At 45.3% G+C, this 16,428-nt stretch overlaps 1 protein-coding gene across 2 annotated transcripts in view; it reads left to right on the top strand.

Moving 5' to 3' along the window:
• Positions 1 to 16,428, top strand: part of NUBP1 (NUBP iron-sulfur cluster assembly factor 1, cytosolic) — a 198,911-nt gene that overhangs the window by 127,856 nt on the left and 54,627 nt on the right. The window contains exons 7-8 of one of the 2 annotated variants that reach the window (XM_082261930.1): positions 11,127 to 11,281; positions 13,923 to 14,033. In XM_082261930.1, coding sequence (XP_082118056.1) covers positions 11,127 to 11,281; positions 13,923 to 14,033 — 266 coding nt within the window. Of the gene's footprint in view, positions 1 to 11,126; positions 11,286 to 13,922; positions 14,034 to 16,428 lie in introns of both variants that reach the window. The other variant, XM_082261929.1, reaches the window with a different exon arrangement.

Here is a 16,428-nt window from a genome sequence, read left to right as displayed (position 1 = left end):
CTGCGACTTGGTCGTCGGTGCACACCTTTTCCAAATTCTATAAGGTTGATGTTTTGGCGTCAGCTGATGCCTCCTTTGGCTGCAAAGTTCTCAGTGCGGCAGTGCCATAGGGGACCCTTGTTTTTTGTGGGTCCTTGGCTGTTGGGGTTGTTTATCCCCTAGGTTATTTGCTTTCCTGGGTTGTTGCACCTGTTGAGCTTTTTTCTGTTGCCCAGCCGATTCTCTTACTGTGTGTGTAAGGTTCCTTTCTCTGATGTGGGTACTGCGCTGCCTTTTGTACGCTTGCGTCTCCCACCCCTCCTGTCTACACTGCTTTGGGACATCCCAATAGTGATGACTTATGAGGGGCGGCGACTGTCGGAGGACGTAAGAGAAAACTGAATTTTTGTAAAATCTTACCGTAAAATTCCTTTCTCTGAGTCCTCCGACAGTTGCCGCCCCCGCCCCTCTTTTGGGTTTTTTCTTATACACTTACTGCTATGCTACCAAACTGAGTTGGGATGGATTACTGCAGGGGGGTATTGACCAGTGGGACAACCCCCATGGGTGTGTCTATGCTAAATGCTTTTAAGTATTATGCCTAGCTACTCCTGCGGAGCGGAAGTCAATACCCAATAGTGATAACTTATGAGGGGCGGCGACTGTTGGAGGACTCGGAGAAAGGAATTTTACGGTAAGATTTTACAAAAATTCAGTTTTTAGTGGTATTTGATTTTTATTTTTTGTGCTATAAACAAAGAACGACAATTTAAAAAAAAAATACAATATTTTTCACATTCTGCTATATTCTCAAAAAAAAATTTAAAAATGAAATTTTTTTAATATTTTAGGCCAATTTGTGTTCTACTACATGTTTTTGGTAAAAAAAAAAAAAAAAATCTCTTAAGTGTATTTTGATTGGTTTGCGCAAAAGTTATCGCGTCTACGAACTACGGGAAAGATTTGTCATTTTTGTTTTTTTTGTTTTTTTACTAGTAGTGGTGGAAATCTGCGTTTTTTTTTTTTTTTTTGCTGGACTGCAACATCGCGGCGGACATAGATCGGACCCCTGACTGACATTTTTTACACTTTTGGGGGGACCAGTGACGTTACTACAGTAATCGTTGCTAAAAATATGCACTGTTATTGTAATAATGACATTGGCAGGAAAGGGGGTTAACATTATGGGTGATCAAGGGGTTAAATGTGAGCCTAGAGGAGTGATTCTAACTGTGGGGGAGGGGCTTCTGAAATGACCATAGAGACATGTGATCCTATATAGAAGGATCACATGGGCTCTGTGATAATTTCAGGGAGTACAACGATCAGCTGTGTTTACAACAGCATGACCGTTCTTCTCTCTCAGCGGGGAACAATCGTGGGTGTTAGGCGTCAATCGGAGCCGCCTGCCCGCTGCATCGGCTTCCCTGCTGACGAGCGGTGGTGGAAGCGTGCCGCCGCCTACGCACGCTCACCCCCTAGCCTCCCGAGAGCGAGCGCCGTACATGTACGCCGATTTGCCTGGGAGCAGCTGCCTGCCGCAGTACATCTGCGGCGGGCGGTCGTAAACTGGTTAAGGAACAATATGTTTATGCACCATTTATATTCATATGAATTGTGATTGTGTATATCTATGTATGGCACTTTCTCACTTTATTTGTGCTTACTAATGTTGCACATTTAACATTCATGTATTTTTAAGTGGCGCTGTACTTCTCTTTACTATTGATCTTAGATGTGCAGTGGAAGCATTTATAGTGCTAGCAGCCGCTTGATTTCATCTAACACTCAGTATTAAATTTTTGCACTTTAATTAGCACTAGCACATTATTTTTATTCTTTTGAGTTCAAATGAATTGTGTTTTCACGGCACAATAATTTCAGTTTATATATCCACTATGTTACGCTGATTTTACCCTCATATCTAAGGGATGATTATATCCCATGCCAGATTTTTTGCCATCTTTGTCCCATTGGGGAGATTGTCCTTCACTTCCTGTCTCATAGTCAAAACGGGATGTGAGGGAATCCTAGGGTGTCACTAGAACTTGTGTCCCCATTGAAAGATTTCCCCTCCTATTACTGTTCTGGGGACAATCCAAAATTTGGGATTTTATTTTACTTTTGATAACGGTAAACGGGACAAATAGAGAGGGTAAATCCTCTAATGTGGGGCACAGGTGGCAAAAAAGACACATTTTTTTTAACCCTTTCGCTGCCATGCCCTGTGCTCCACCTTTACACTTAGCTGGCCAGGCCATTTTTTCAATTTTTCCATTGCTTTTTTATTTTTCCCTTTACAGCTTTCAGATTTTGTTAAATACCCTCCCCCCCCCCCCCCAACCATACATTTTCTGTAAAAAAAAAAAAAAGAAGGTGCTACTGATTTTATCTCCCTGCGATAATTGCGCAAATGTTTATCAAAGCTATATATTCGCTAAAAATTCTCTAAATTCATTTTTAGCAGCTATAAACACAGAAAATTTCACAAAATTACTGCTAAATACCTTCTAAATATAAAAGCTTAACCTGTATTGAGTTAATAAATAACACATTTATGTAATTTTTAAATTACGTCTTTTTACAAAATGGTGAAAATTGAACATATGCAAAAATTTAAATAACTACATTTCTCTAAAAATCTGAAGGTTTTCATTGTTCCCTTATAGCTTTCAGAGTTTGTTAAAGACCCCCCCCCCCCCCCCAAACCATATATTTTCTGAAAACATAGAAACAGTAGAACAAAAGGAAGGTGCTACTGATTTTTAGGCCCCACGATATTCACGCAAATGTTTACCAAATCAATATTTTTGCTGAGAATACACTAAAATAATTTTATAGCAAATACAAACACAGCAAATGTTTCAAAATTCCTGCTTAATTCCTACTAAATATAAAAGCTTAACCTGTATGGAGTTGATAAATAACAAATATTTGTAAATTTTTAATTGCACTTTTTTGCGAAATGGTGAAAACTGAGCGTACACAAAACTATACATAACCAAATCTCTCAAAAAATCTGCAGGTTTTCATTTTTCCCTTTTTAGCTTTTGGAGTTTTTAAAAGACTTCCCCAAAATATACATTTTCTGAAAGCAAATGGCCAGTAGAACAAATAGAAGGTGCTACTGATTTTTAAGGCCCTGCGATATTTGCGCAAATGTTTGCCAAAACAATATTTCTCTATCGTTCGACAGACGCAGCCCTGCTTAATCATAGACTATAGGGTTATGCTCCTCCCACTAGGGATAAACACTAGGCGGAAAAATGGCTTGTCCACGCCTATAGGGGCTGTCCCAGCAAGCATAACCCCTCAGGCTCTGCTATACTCGAAACAGTTTTTTGTTCTGCCCAGTGACAGGGATAGGACCTAGTTCCATGCTGGGACTTGGTTCTTAGCTGGAACAGGGAAAGTTTGTAATTTTTTCTAGTTCGTTTCTGAGGACCAAGATCCAGGGGAACTAAAAGCAACAGCCGGTTGTGGTTTTCGCACTGGATAATATAGATTCTTAAGGTCTCCCAGCCTGGTCATCAAGCGTGAGCAGGTTAATGTCCAGAACTAGGCCTCACCATGACAGTGCCCCGATGGATGGGGACGAGCTTGCAAGTGGATCATCTCGCCGGTAAAGCAGATGACCTGGAACGTCCTGAGTCGCAGCTTCCCCTTGGCTAACAGCACCCCCATCCCGGCTTGGAGGTGATCTGTTTCGGAGTGGCGCCCTCCTGGTACGGCAGTATGGTGAATAACCTGTACCCCCACTACCCCTGGAGGTCGTGGAGTGGGCCCCTCCCTGGAATTTTTGGACAATAGGGGCTCTCTCGGTTCCCTGGCACCCCGGAAGCCTAACTGGCATACCCCTTGCTCCCCCCCTTGTGGGTTTTCACCGTGGGGGGTCGGTAATAATGCGGGATGGTTTTCGGCACATATTTGTGGGGGATGGATCGTCCGGGGGGTCCTTGAATATGGGGACCCATAGTTGCCTTTTGTTCTGGGAACCCTTTTGGGGGTCCCTGAGACTGCATGGGGGCTGCCATTTTGCTGTGGTTCATGACCTCTGTGTTCCCATTAGTTTGTATGGGCAGCCATTTTCTGAAATTCCCCATTGAGAATGTATAGCAGCCATTTTCTTGTGGTCTGGTGGCAGGACTGGCATGCAGCATGTTTTTTTCTATGCTTGAGGCAGAGTTGCTTCCTCCTTCCTGTTTCTTCTGTGTTACTTTCATTTTGACACTGAGCAGGAAAGTTTCTGGGGGTCCCCTGTAGGTTTCCCTCTCCTGCTCTGCTATATTTCGAAATTTGCTCAGGTTTTTGGGGTCCGCAGTAATAACTGGGAGACCGCGTTTTTCGCAGTCTTAAAGGGACAGTGCACAAATTTTTTTAATATTTTTTTTTGCAAATGGAGTCCCAGGATAAAATATCCCCTGCAGACCCCCTGGAAATGACTGCGGGACCCTCCAGCTTGCAGTTGCAGACAGAGATTGCAGTTTTTCTGCAAAGCCTGATGTCAAAAGTGCAGTCGGTTTGTTCTGGTGCTGCTAACGGCAAACGTCCTCCCCTCCATCTGCAGGATCTTCCGACTCTGACACAGATATGGTTGCTGCAGACACACACCACCCTGAGGGGTCGGTGTCTTCACATTCTGACGCTGAAGAGGATCTGTCGTCCTCCGCTGTCGCTCTAGATTACGCCTTGGTGGAAAATTTGATAGTTTCTGTGTGGGGAAACTCTTTAAATGGCTGATGAACCCACAGCGTTGGTGTCTTTTGTCTCCCGCAAATATCGCAAACCTGGTAAAGTATTCCCTTGTCCTGACTTGTTTCACTCTATTGTGGATGAACAATGGCGACGCATTAAGCACATGCTGGTGGTGCCTAAGCGTTTTGCACATCGTTATACCTTTGTGGAGGTGGTGGATACCAGGTGGACTGTACCATGGAAGGTGGATTCCCCGGTGGCCAGGTTCAATAAAGCGACTCTGGTGCCTGTGGAGTCGCCGACATTTTCGGATCCTGTGGATAGACGGGTGGAATCCTTATCCCACCATTTACATGTGGTGACGGGTCACATGTTAAAAGCTAACTTTGTAAATGTTATTAAAGCACAGAATTCTACTGGATGGGTGAAGTTGCTGAAGAGTAACTTGAAAACGACACAGCTTCCCCCTGCGGATCTGGAGCTGTTGGTCCAAGCCCTGGTGTTCATGTGTGATACGTCCCTGGACTTGACATTATTGGTGGCCAGGATGTCAGCAGTGGGGGTTGCTATTAGACACCTGATATGACTGAAATGCTGGTCAGCTGACCAGGCTTCTAAAAGGGAGAAGCTATTTGGAGCCTCTGTGGACACGATTTGGTGTCGCAAGGGGTGATTGTGCCGGTTCCAGCTTCGAAACGCTTTCAGGGGTTTTATTCAAACCTGTTCACCGTGCCCAGGAAAAGAAGGCAAGGTGCACCCCATCCTAGATATCAAAGCCCTGGACCGCTATTGTGCCGGTACAGAGGTTTCGAATGGAGTCCATCCGTACGGTAGTGGGCATCCCTATCTATGCTGAACATCAGCGGTTTCTTCGCATTGCCGTAGCGGAGCAGCATTATCCATTTGTGGCGCTACCCTTTGGTCTCGCCTCCGCTCCCAGGGTGTTTACCAAGGTTCTGGCTCCGGTGTTAGCATTGCTGCGCCTGAGGGGGATTGCGGTACTGGGATACCTGGACGATCTCCTGTTGAGAGAGGTCTCGCATTCGGTTCTGTTGCAGAATCTGGAGGTCACTGTCCAAACTCAATAAGAGTTTGGTTGGAACATCAATTTTAAAAAATCCGCATCAACTCTGATCCTGAGACTGGAGTACCTAGGCCTGACTCTGGATTCAGCCTTGGCAAGGGTTTTCCTCCCCTCGGACAAACTTTGTCTGAATCATTGGACGACTCGCCTAAGCGATTGTCTGGTTCGGGTTCAATCAGACAACGCCATAGCTGTGGCTTTCATCAATCACCAGGGGGGCACCAGGAGTGTCCTATCAGCCAAGGAGGTGGCTGAGATTCTGACTTGGGCAGAAAGATTTGTTCCAGCCCTCTCAGCTGTACACATCCCAGGTGTGGCAAACTGGCAGCCGGATTTCCTGAGTTGTCATGTGTTGGATCAAGGGGAGTGGTCCATACACCGGAAGTGTTCCACCTACTGTGTGTTTGGTGGGGGACCCTCCGTGGTTGATCTGTTTGCCTCCTGCCTCAACAAGAAAGTGCAGAGATTCATAGCCAGGTCTCAAGATCCTCTGGCTGACACCACAGCCCTGGTGGCTCCTCGGGGTCCGTATCGGCTGATTTATGCATTTCCCCCGTTGAAACTTCTGCCGCATTTTCTGCACAGGATAGAGGTGGAAAATACATTCCATTCATTCTGGTGGCTCCAGACTGGCCTCCTCGGTCTTGGTACGCAGACCTCATAAGATTGACCACCGGTACACCTTGGATGCTTCCTCTCCGGGAAGATCTGTTGTTTCAGGTTTCGATCTTCCATCCTGCCTTAGTCGCTGGCTTTAACGGCAAGTCCGGTGTCGAGAGATAGGGGTCTCTGAGTCTGTGATCCCCACTCTCTTGAAGGCTAGGAAGATCTATCATCGCACGGGGTAATCGTACATGCACCCTTGGTTGTTTTCTATCACCAGGGTTTTGGCTTTTCTACAGAAAGGGTTTGAACTGCGGTTGGCCTTGGGTACTATCAAAGGCCAAGTTTCGGCTTTGGCTATCTATTTTTTAAATGTCCATTAGCCACGAACGCCCTTATCCGGACGTTTATTGTCCGGATAAGGTATGCGCCATTTGGCGCCTCCGCGGCGATCCCCGTTACAGCCATGGGATCTCAATTTGGTGCTGTCTGTTCTTTAAAAGCTCCCTTTTTGAGAAAATTCTGGAGATTTTGTTGCTTACTTTCTCAGAAGGTTGCTTTCTTGGTGGTGATCACTTCTACCTGCAGAGTATCTGCATTGGCAGCGTTGTCTTGCCGCTCACCTTATCTTGTGGTTCACAGAGATAAGGTGGTACTTTGACCTAATTAGTCATTCTTTCCTAAGGTGGTTTCTGATTTTCATTTTAATAAAGACATTGTACTGCCTTCCCTTTGCCCTAAGCCTCATCATCCTAAGGAGTATGCTTTACATTCTTTGGATGTGTACCGGGCTATCGGGGTTTACTTAGAGACCATTGCGTCCTTCAGAAAATCGGATGATTTTTGTCCTTACGGATAGACCTCTGCAACCATTTCCAGATGGATCAGGCAGACAGTGGTACAGGCCTATTCACTGAAGGGTCAGGTTCCTCTGTTCCCAGTGAAGGCGCAGTCTCCTAGAGCGCTGAGTGCCTCCTGGGCTTTTCGGCCATCAGACTTCGGTGCTACAAGTTTGCAGGGCAGCAACTTGGTCGTCTGTGCATACCTTTACAAAATTCTATACAAGGTAGATGTGCTGGCTTCAGTGAATGCTTCTTTTGGCCACAAGGTTTTGCAGGCTGCAGTTAATGAGAGAAAAACCCCTTTTTTGGTTTCTCTTTGAGGGTTCATTGTTCTGGGGGGAGCTCCTGTTTCTGGTTGAGCTTTGTTTTTACCTGGTTGGCTACGTTTGGGCATTGGGGCATTCAGGTTTCTTGTTCCTGTCTTGTTCCCCCCCCCCTTATGTTTTTTACTGCTCTGGGACATCTCTTTAGTCTATGATTAAGCAGCGCTGCGTCTGTCGATGAACGATAGAGAAAACTGGGTTTTTTTAAGAACTTACCGTAAAATTCTTTTCTCTGAAGTTCGACACAGCACCCGCCCCTCTACTTTTGAGCTATGGGGTCTTTTTCTGTCACTGCTTTCAACACAGCTGTTTGAGTATAGCAGATACAAGAAATGGGCAATTTGGGACTTTATATGAGAAGTGGCGAGCACTGCACAGTGTCTCCATCCCTGTGAATAGTCAATTGAAAAGCAAGATGGGATAAATGAGGGTGTGTGAAAAACAGCCGATCCCTAGTTTGAAATACTTACCCACCAGTTTGAGTATAGCAGAGCCTGAGGGGTTATGCTTGCTGGGGCAGCCCCTATAGGTGTGGACAAGCCTTTTTTCTGCCTAGTGCCTATCCCTAGTGGGAGGAGCATAATCCTATAGTCCTATGATTAAGCAGAGCTGCGTCTGTCGAACTTCAGAAAAAAGGATTTTATGGTAAGTTCTTATAAAAATCCAGTTTTTGAGAAATGATAAAAGTTGGACGTACACAAAAATCTCTTTGAAAATCTGGAAGTTTTCCTTTTTCACTTATAGCGTTCAGAGTATATAAAAGACCCTCCAAACCATATATTTTCTGAAAGCACATGGCCAGTAGAATAGAAAAAAGATACTACTGATTTTTAAGCCACTGAGATATTTGCGCAAATTTTGGGTCAGACAAAAAAAGATCCTGCATGAGTATGGTCCAAATGCGATAAATTCAGCCATACAGTTTGTATGGCTGAATTTGCATCGCACAGACATCACATGTGATCTGCACAGCAATGCGGTGCGAATAACATGCTGTGTTTGGCATCGCACCAGTGTAAACCGACCCTCAAACCAGACATTTTCTAAAAGCACATGACCTGTAGAATAAAAAGTGCTACTGTTTTTTTTTTCGGGCCCTGCAATAATTGCGCAAATTTTTATCATATCGCTATTTTCACTAAAAATACACTAAAATTGTGTATTACTAATCATTAATAGTGTAATAAACACAACATGACTTGCAATCTTCCTGCTAAATTACTACTAAAGCATCGTTCACATGTGGCATACTAAAGTGTACGCCCATGGAGGGCCATGTTTACCTGTACAGGGATGCACAGGTGTTCCGTGCATCCCTGTACAAGCAGTCCCATTTATGTCAATTGGGATGCAACGACTGCACAGGCATAGCTGCTGTGCCTAATCTGACATCTGTGTGGGTGCGCGACCCCAAATGCAGACAGTGTGATCTCAGAGACATGCACGCAGACCTACACACAGAGCACCTGAAGAAAGAGCGCGCCGGGTATACTGACCCCGCGCATGCTCAGAAACACGTTGTGCATGCCGTACTTTGCTGTCGGATCACACCACCCCTGGTGACGGGAGAGCGTCCAGCTACCAACGTAACATCGCAGCCGCCGGTCATTCACATCTGACCGCTTATCGTGTACTGAGGCGGGAGGCAGCCGGCTTTCTTTTCTCCCAACAACATTGACTCAGCCACAGACGGCGCTTTGGAGTGGATGGCACACCCCCCTCCCCCCAGAGGATGTCTTAAGATCTACTGGAGTTACACAGCCTGACCTTCATTTATGTCTAGTGAGTTACTACACATATTGCCTTATATATCAATAAACTGTCTGCACTTAGAGCGCTTCTCCTCTTTGTTTCTTTTTACACGGATGTCAAAGTGGGAGCAACGGCTGTTTGTTCAAGTTGCTACATCCCAAATGACATCAATGGGACTGCATGCACAGAGATGCACCGAACACTTGTGCATCCCTGTAAAGGTACGCTGTGAATGCCTGGTGTAAACAAGGCCTTAGGCCCCTTTCACACAAGACCGATCTGGTCTGCCTGTCCATTTTTAAATCGGGCCTAATCAAACCACCCATTGCTTTCTATGAAGAGGCGAATGTAAATGGACGTGTTAGTTTACACCTACCTGCATCCGATCCTGTCCACTCAGAATAGATGGATGGGGATCCCATTCCCCATCCATCTAGCAGATCAGATCGGGTGGAAATGGGACAGGCAGTCCGTTTCCATCCGACTGCCCCATAGAGAACACTGGGATGTGTCCGTGTCTGTTCTGCATCAGTGGAGCGGACACGGACCTGTCATTCACCTGCTCTGCGGGGATCAGCAGAGAGATCCGCTGCTGAGCAGGCGGATCTGCTTGACAGTCCGCTCCATGTTTTTTAAATTTATTTGTTTTACTTTTTAAATTTTTTTACAAACATACATATTTTTTTAGGGGGGGATGGGTCGGGGGTCTTTGGTGACATATCAGAAGTCTAAACAGACTCCCATATCTTTTTTTGAGACTGAGAAAGGGACTTAAAGTAAAGGGACTTGCAGCACTTTACATGAATGAAATAAGGAGTCTGTATAAAGACTCCATATCCATTCATAAACTGACAGTCTGACACATAGTAAACTCTGTTTACTATGCTCAACTATCAGTGGACATCAGAGCCATCAGTAGCAATGGCTGCCTCGGTCCACTATACTACAGGGAGGGGGCTGGGAAACACATGTTTACCAAGCCCCAGCTTCACCCGCACCGTACCCCCCAGGCCGGAGTGCAGGTCAGCAGCTGCAGGCAGCGGGAGAGAAAGGGAGGGATGCCGCTAGAGGGATGGATGGATTGGGGGTGCTGGGGGCGGTACAGGGGGTGATTGGCCTGGCAGGGGGGACATGCTGAGATCCCCTCTATGCCCCTGCAGCATCTGAAGCCGGTGGGAGCAGCAGAGGAGGGATGCCAGCTTCTAGAGGTAGCTGCAGGGATCGGGTTTGTGGGGGGGGGGGGGGGTTAATCAGGGCTGGGGTTAAGGGGGGATGTAGATGATAGGAAAGGAGAGAGGGGAGTAGTCTTAAGTGACATGGAGTGGGCAGGAGGTGTGGAGGCTGGGGACAGGGAAGTGGCTGCATGGGGGGGGGGGCAGTCACATTTTAGGTTAACTTTGATCAGCGTATTGTAATCTGCTGATCAGAGTTATAGAATTGTTCAGCAGAATCTTGAGTCTTGAGCTTATAGCAGAAGGAGAAATGAGGTCCGTACGGTGTATGGACCTGGCCAGCTGCAAGCATGGCTTTAGGTCCATACGCCGTACGGACCTGGCAGTAAGAGTTAATTCTTCTCCACTCTATCCAAAACTAAAAAAATATTTTGGGGATGTGGTAAGTAACCAGTATAGAACACCATAAAAAGGTAGAAAATGTATCTCTTTGCGGATAATTCACGATTCAAAACTTTAAAGGCAAGATAGCTAACCACTTAGCTACAATGTTTCACATTGATATCAGAAGACAGACCTAAACAATAGGGGAAGAGGTCTGCGAGCTGGGCTGTTTAAGCTGTCGTTCTGTTTTATTGTCCCCTTTGTAAGATTACCTATTATTCTCATCCTACAGGCATGATTAAACAGTTCCTGCGAGATGTAGACTGGGGTGAAGTAGAATACCTGATTGTGGATACTCCTCCTGGTACTTCTGATGAACACCTTTCAGTAGTGCAGTATCTTAGTGCAGCTCGCATTGATGGTGCAGTAATTATCACTACTCCTCAGGCAAGTTTTATACTGCATATTCTATAACTTGGTAGCAATGAGTTTAATTGAGGTGTTCTACACTGCTCAAAAAATTCAATGAACACTTTTTAAACTGAGTATAGCATCAAGTCAAATAAACTTCTAGAATATTGATCTGGTTATTTAAGTAGCAGAGTGAGTTGTTAATCAGTTTCAGCTGCTTTGGTGTTAATGAAATTAACAACAGGTGCACTAGATGGGCAAAAAAAAAAAAGACAACCTCCAAAACAGGAATGGTTTTACAGGTGGAGGCCACTGATATTTTTTCCCCCTACTCATCTTTTCTAATTGTTTTTCACTAGTTTTTCATTTGGCCTAGGGTCAGTGTCACTACTGGTAGCATGAGGCGATACCTGAACCCTATAGAGGTTGCACAGGCAGTCCAACTCCTCCAGGATGGCACATCAATACGTGCCATTGCCAGAAGGTTTGCTGTGTCTCCAAGCAGTCTCAAGAGAATGGAGGAGATTCCAGGAGACAGGCAGTTACTCTAGGAGAGCTGGACAGGGCCGTAGAAGATCCTTAATCCATCAGCAGGACTTGTATCTGCTCCTTTGTGCAAGGAGGAACAGGATGAGCACTGCCAGAGCCCTACAAAATGACTTCCAGCAGGCCACTGGTGTGACTGTCTCTGACCAAGTAATAAAAAACAGACTTCATGAGGGTGGCCTGAGGGCCTGCTGTCCTCTAGTGGGCCCTGTGCTGACTGCTTGGCACCATGGAGCTTGATTAGCATTTGCCATTGAACACCAGAATTAGCAGGTCTGCAACTGGTGCCCTGTGCTTTTCACAGATGAGAACAGGTCCACCCTGAGCAGGTGACAGATGTGAAAGGGTCTGGAGAAGCCAGAATGGTATGCTGCCTGTAACATCATTCAGCATGACCGGTTGGGTGGTGGGTCAGTGATGGCTTGGGGAGGCATATCCATGGAGGAACGCACAGACCTTCACAGGCTAGACAATGGCACCCTGACTGCCATTCGGTATCGGATGAAATCCTTGGACCCATTGTCAGACCCTATGCTGGTGCAGTAGGCCCTGGGTTCCTCTTGATGCACGTCATTGCAGGCATCATGTGAGGAGAGTATGCAACCAGTTCCTGGAGGATGAAGGAATTGATACCATCGAATGGCCCTCATGCTTGCCTGACCTAAATCCAATAGAACACCTCTGGGACATTTTTGTTTCAGTCCATCCGACGCCGCCAGGTTGCACCTCAGTCTGTTCAGGAGTTTAGTGATGCCCTGGTCCAGATCCGGGAGGAAATACCCCAGGACACTATCCGTCGTCTCATTAGGAGCTTGCCCCAATGTCAGGCATGCTTACAAGCACGCGGGGGGGCATACAAACTACTGAGTACCATTTTTGAGTTGCTGCAATGAAATTTCAGCAAGATAGACTAGCCTGCTGCATCATTTTTTCACTTTGATTTTCGGAGTGTCTTTGAATTCAGCCCTCTGTAGATCGATAATTTTTCATTTCCATCAAAGGATGTGGCCTCCTTTTGATCCTAAAACATTACCCAATCCATATCCATATAAATTTCCAGCATGAGATTTTTAGCTATTGAGATCTGAAGTATTTTCAAAGTGTTCCTTTAATTTTTTTGAGCAGTATATATCCTATAGAAAATCTGAATATTTTTACAATTGTTTACCCTTTTCCCAAAATGCATTGGAGTCCATGCACAATTAGGGGCTTTTTTTTCTTAGTTTTCAACCTAGCTGTGGCCTGGTAAAAGCTCTTTATGCATATAGAAACTTCTTTCAACTATTCTGGACCGGTTCTTGTGCCTCTGTGCTCCCCCCCCCCCCCAAAAAAAAAATACTACATAGTTTGTCTCCTATTATTTTTTTTTACAGGAGGAAAAAAGATCATAAAACACACAATTCTATCCTTCTAAATATTTTTAAGGAGATTTTTTCAAGCAATTTTTGCCTAAGCTTCTCATTGAGCCAAATATAAAAAAATTTGCTTCAGTGAAAATCACTCTGTCCATCTATACTATTTGGATTTCTAATGGGCAAGATATTTTTAGATATACACTGGCTGACCAAAAAAAAAAGTCGCCACCTGGAATTAACTAAGCAACTAACAAAACTAAGCATGCAGTAACTATCCTATTGGATAGTTATATGCATGTGCCCAAAGAATGAGGTCAGCTGATTACCTGAATATACCGAATGACCAGGTTATTCCATCAATGGATTTTTTCTTCCCTGATGGCACAGGCAAATTCAAAGATGACAATGCCAGGATTCATCAGGCTAAAATTGTGAAAGAGTGGTTCAGGGAGCACGAAACCTCATTTTCACACATGGATTGGCCACCACACAGTCCAGAACCTAACCCCATTGAGAATCTTTGGGATGTGCTGGAGAAGCCTTTCCCATCAATAAAAGATCTTGGTGAAATGTTAATACAATACTGGACAGAAATAAATCTTTTGACACTGCATGCAGAAATTTATCGAAACTACCACAGCGAATGCGTGCCGTAATCAAAGCCAACAAAATATTCGAGTGTGTGATCTTTTTGTTTTTTTGGCCAGGCAGTGTATATTGTGGTGCAGATAAGTTATGAAAATAACAGACATTATTTCATTTGTATTTATTTACAGGAAGTGTCCTTGCAGGATGTACGAAAAGAAGTCAACTTCTGTCGGAAAGTGAATTTACCAGTAATAGGAGTTGTAGAGAACATGAGTGGTTTTATTTGCCCAAAATGCAAGGTAGGCTTTATGGGAACACATGAAGGGGAATTCAATAAAACCTTATTGGCACTTCCTGGCAGTGGTTTCCTTTGGAACTACCTGTGCCTAATTCAGACAAACATTTAAAGCAGGGATCTCCAAACTACGGCCCACAAGGCATTGTAAAACTCTTACATTCACAGATAGGACTAGGCATGATGGGAATTGTCGTTCCTGAACAACTGAGGGGGCCATAGTTTAAAGACCTCTGATTTAAAGGATAGGTTCACCTTTGGGAACATGTTACATGTTCCACCCTTTCTTAAGGTGGAACATGTAACATGATCTTGCTCCTGGAGCTTCTCTCTGATCCCCATTCTAATTGTCACAGCACACCTTTTCCCTGGGATCTTTTCCCTGCACCCACTGTCAGAATTTGAAAACACGGCCGCGTCCTTCAGAGTTCTGTGAATGAATGAACTACAAGTACCAACAGCCCTTGCGGCCGATGGCTTGTAGTTCTCAATCAAATACCAGGGCACTGGTGAGCACTCTAGTAGTTCCTTCAGTGTTCCTTCAGTTTTCCTATCATTCCGTAAGAGGTACAGGCAGACAGCTACACACACAGTTTGCAGGAACCTGAGATTGCACCCGTGATTTGAAAAAAAAAAAAAAGGCACAAGTCCATCTAGTTCAACCAATAGAAATGAACAGAATAAATAAATAGAAAACCTCCATATACAGAATAATACACCTGCAGTTGATCCAGAGGAAGGCAAAAAGTCCTATATAAAGCATGATCCAATTTGCTCAAGCAGAAGGAAAACAAAACTCCTTCTTGATTGCCATAAAGGCAATAACCAATTCCTTTAATCAACAATTTCTAGGGGTCATCACCTATAAACTTGTAAAATACTTGATGATTCAAATGATCAATATCTAAAGGATACTAAATGATCTGGTTTAAATGCTGGTCTGCGGACCAGGTCTCCAAAAAGGTGCTGACGGATCTCCCCTTCGTGGGGGACCGCTTGTTCGGAGCTTTCTTGGAAGAGATCATAAAAAGGTCTCACGGGAGGCAAGAGAACCCTGCTTCAGCAAGTTACAAAAAGCAGAGAGCCTTGCCGCAAACGTGGTCCTGTGTTCTCTGCCCACAAGCGGCCCTTTTGTCCCGCAGGGTCGCAGGACAAGTGTTCAAAATCCTCCCATGCCTTCTCAGGAGGTTCCAAGAGACCCTGGGTTGGTAAGTCAAAAGTGGGCTCCACGGGCCCCGTAGACAAGTCCTCTGCCTCAAGGGGCACCCTCACCCGTACATGGGGTAGGGGGGGAAGGTCTTCACTTCTTTCCTGACCCGTGGTCCTCTTTCATTTAAGACAGATGGGTCCACGAGTTGATCTGGTCTGGTTACAAGATGGAGTTTCGGTCCTTGCCCCCGGCAAGATTCTTTCCTTCCAACCTACACCTGTCCCCGGATCGGCTTCAGGGCCTTCTCAAGGCAGTTCAGGATCTGCTCTCACAAGGAGCCATTGTACCAGTCCCAGAGTCAGAACATTTTCAGGGGTTTTATTCAAACCTATTTACTGTCCTGAAGAAAGGAGGGCAAGGTCCGTCCAATCTTGGACCTCAAGGCCCTGAACCGCTTTGTGCGGGTTCAGAAATTCAGAATGGTTTCCATTCGCACGGTGGTGGCTTACCTTCATCAAGGGGATTTTCTGGCCTCTATCGATATCAAGGACGCTTACCTTCATATCCCAATATATGTCGGGCATGAGCGTCTTCTTTGCTTTGCCGTAGGCAAAGAACACTATCAATTCGTGGCGTTACCCTTTGGTCTCGCCTCAGCTCCTCGGGTGTTCACAGAAGTGTTGGCCCCGCTGTTAGCCTTCCTCAGGCAGAGGGGGACCACGGTAATGGGTTACCTGGATGATCTCTTTCTGCAATGTAACAATGTTACAGGCATTATAAAATTCTCCACGGCTTCACCAGACCCTTTCACGTCTGCAGGGCCGATCCTAGGGTCACAAACGCCTGGGTGCAGACATTTTTCTGGCGCCCCTCAAATGGGCGTGGTCATCTTACTAACTCCTCCCCTTTACAAATGTTTCTATGGCAACAATTTAAACAGAGATGCTCCCCTTATCCCGAGACCCTCCCACAATCTCTTAACAATAAACAAATTACAGTAAGAGAAGCAGAGTACTTAAATGGGAACTGGAGGGGGGTCTCTCTAATAGACACAGAGAGGGTATCTGTTAGAGAGTCTGTTAGACAGAGCCCCCAGACAGGAGATGGTAAGAGACTGCAGACTTGATACAAGAGATGGTCAGAGACTGCGGATATGATACAAGAGATCAATGCATGGATGCAGCCTCGCCAGTGCCCACCAAATACAGCCTACCTGTGCCCACCAAATGCAGCCTACCAGTGCCCACCA

This window comes from Pelophylax lessonae, assembly GCF_965119305.1.
Source record: "Pelophylax lessonae genome assembly, chromosome: 6".
NCBI lineage: Eukaryota > Metazoa > Chordata > Amphibia > Anura > Ranidae > Pelophylax > Pelophylax lessonae.
Note: the sequence above shows the minus strand (reverse complement) of the source record. Positions and strands in the feature narration are given on the sequence as shown.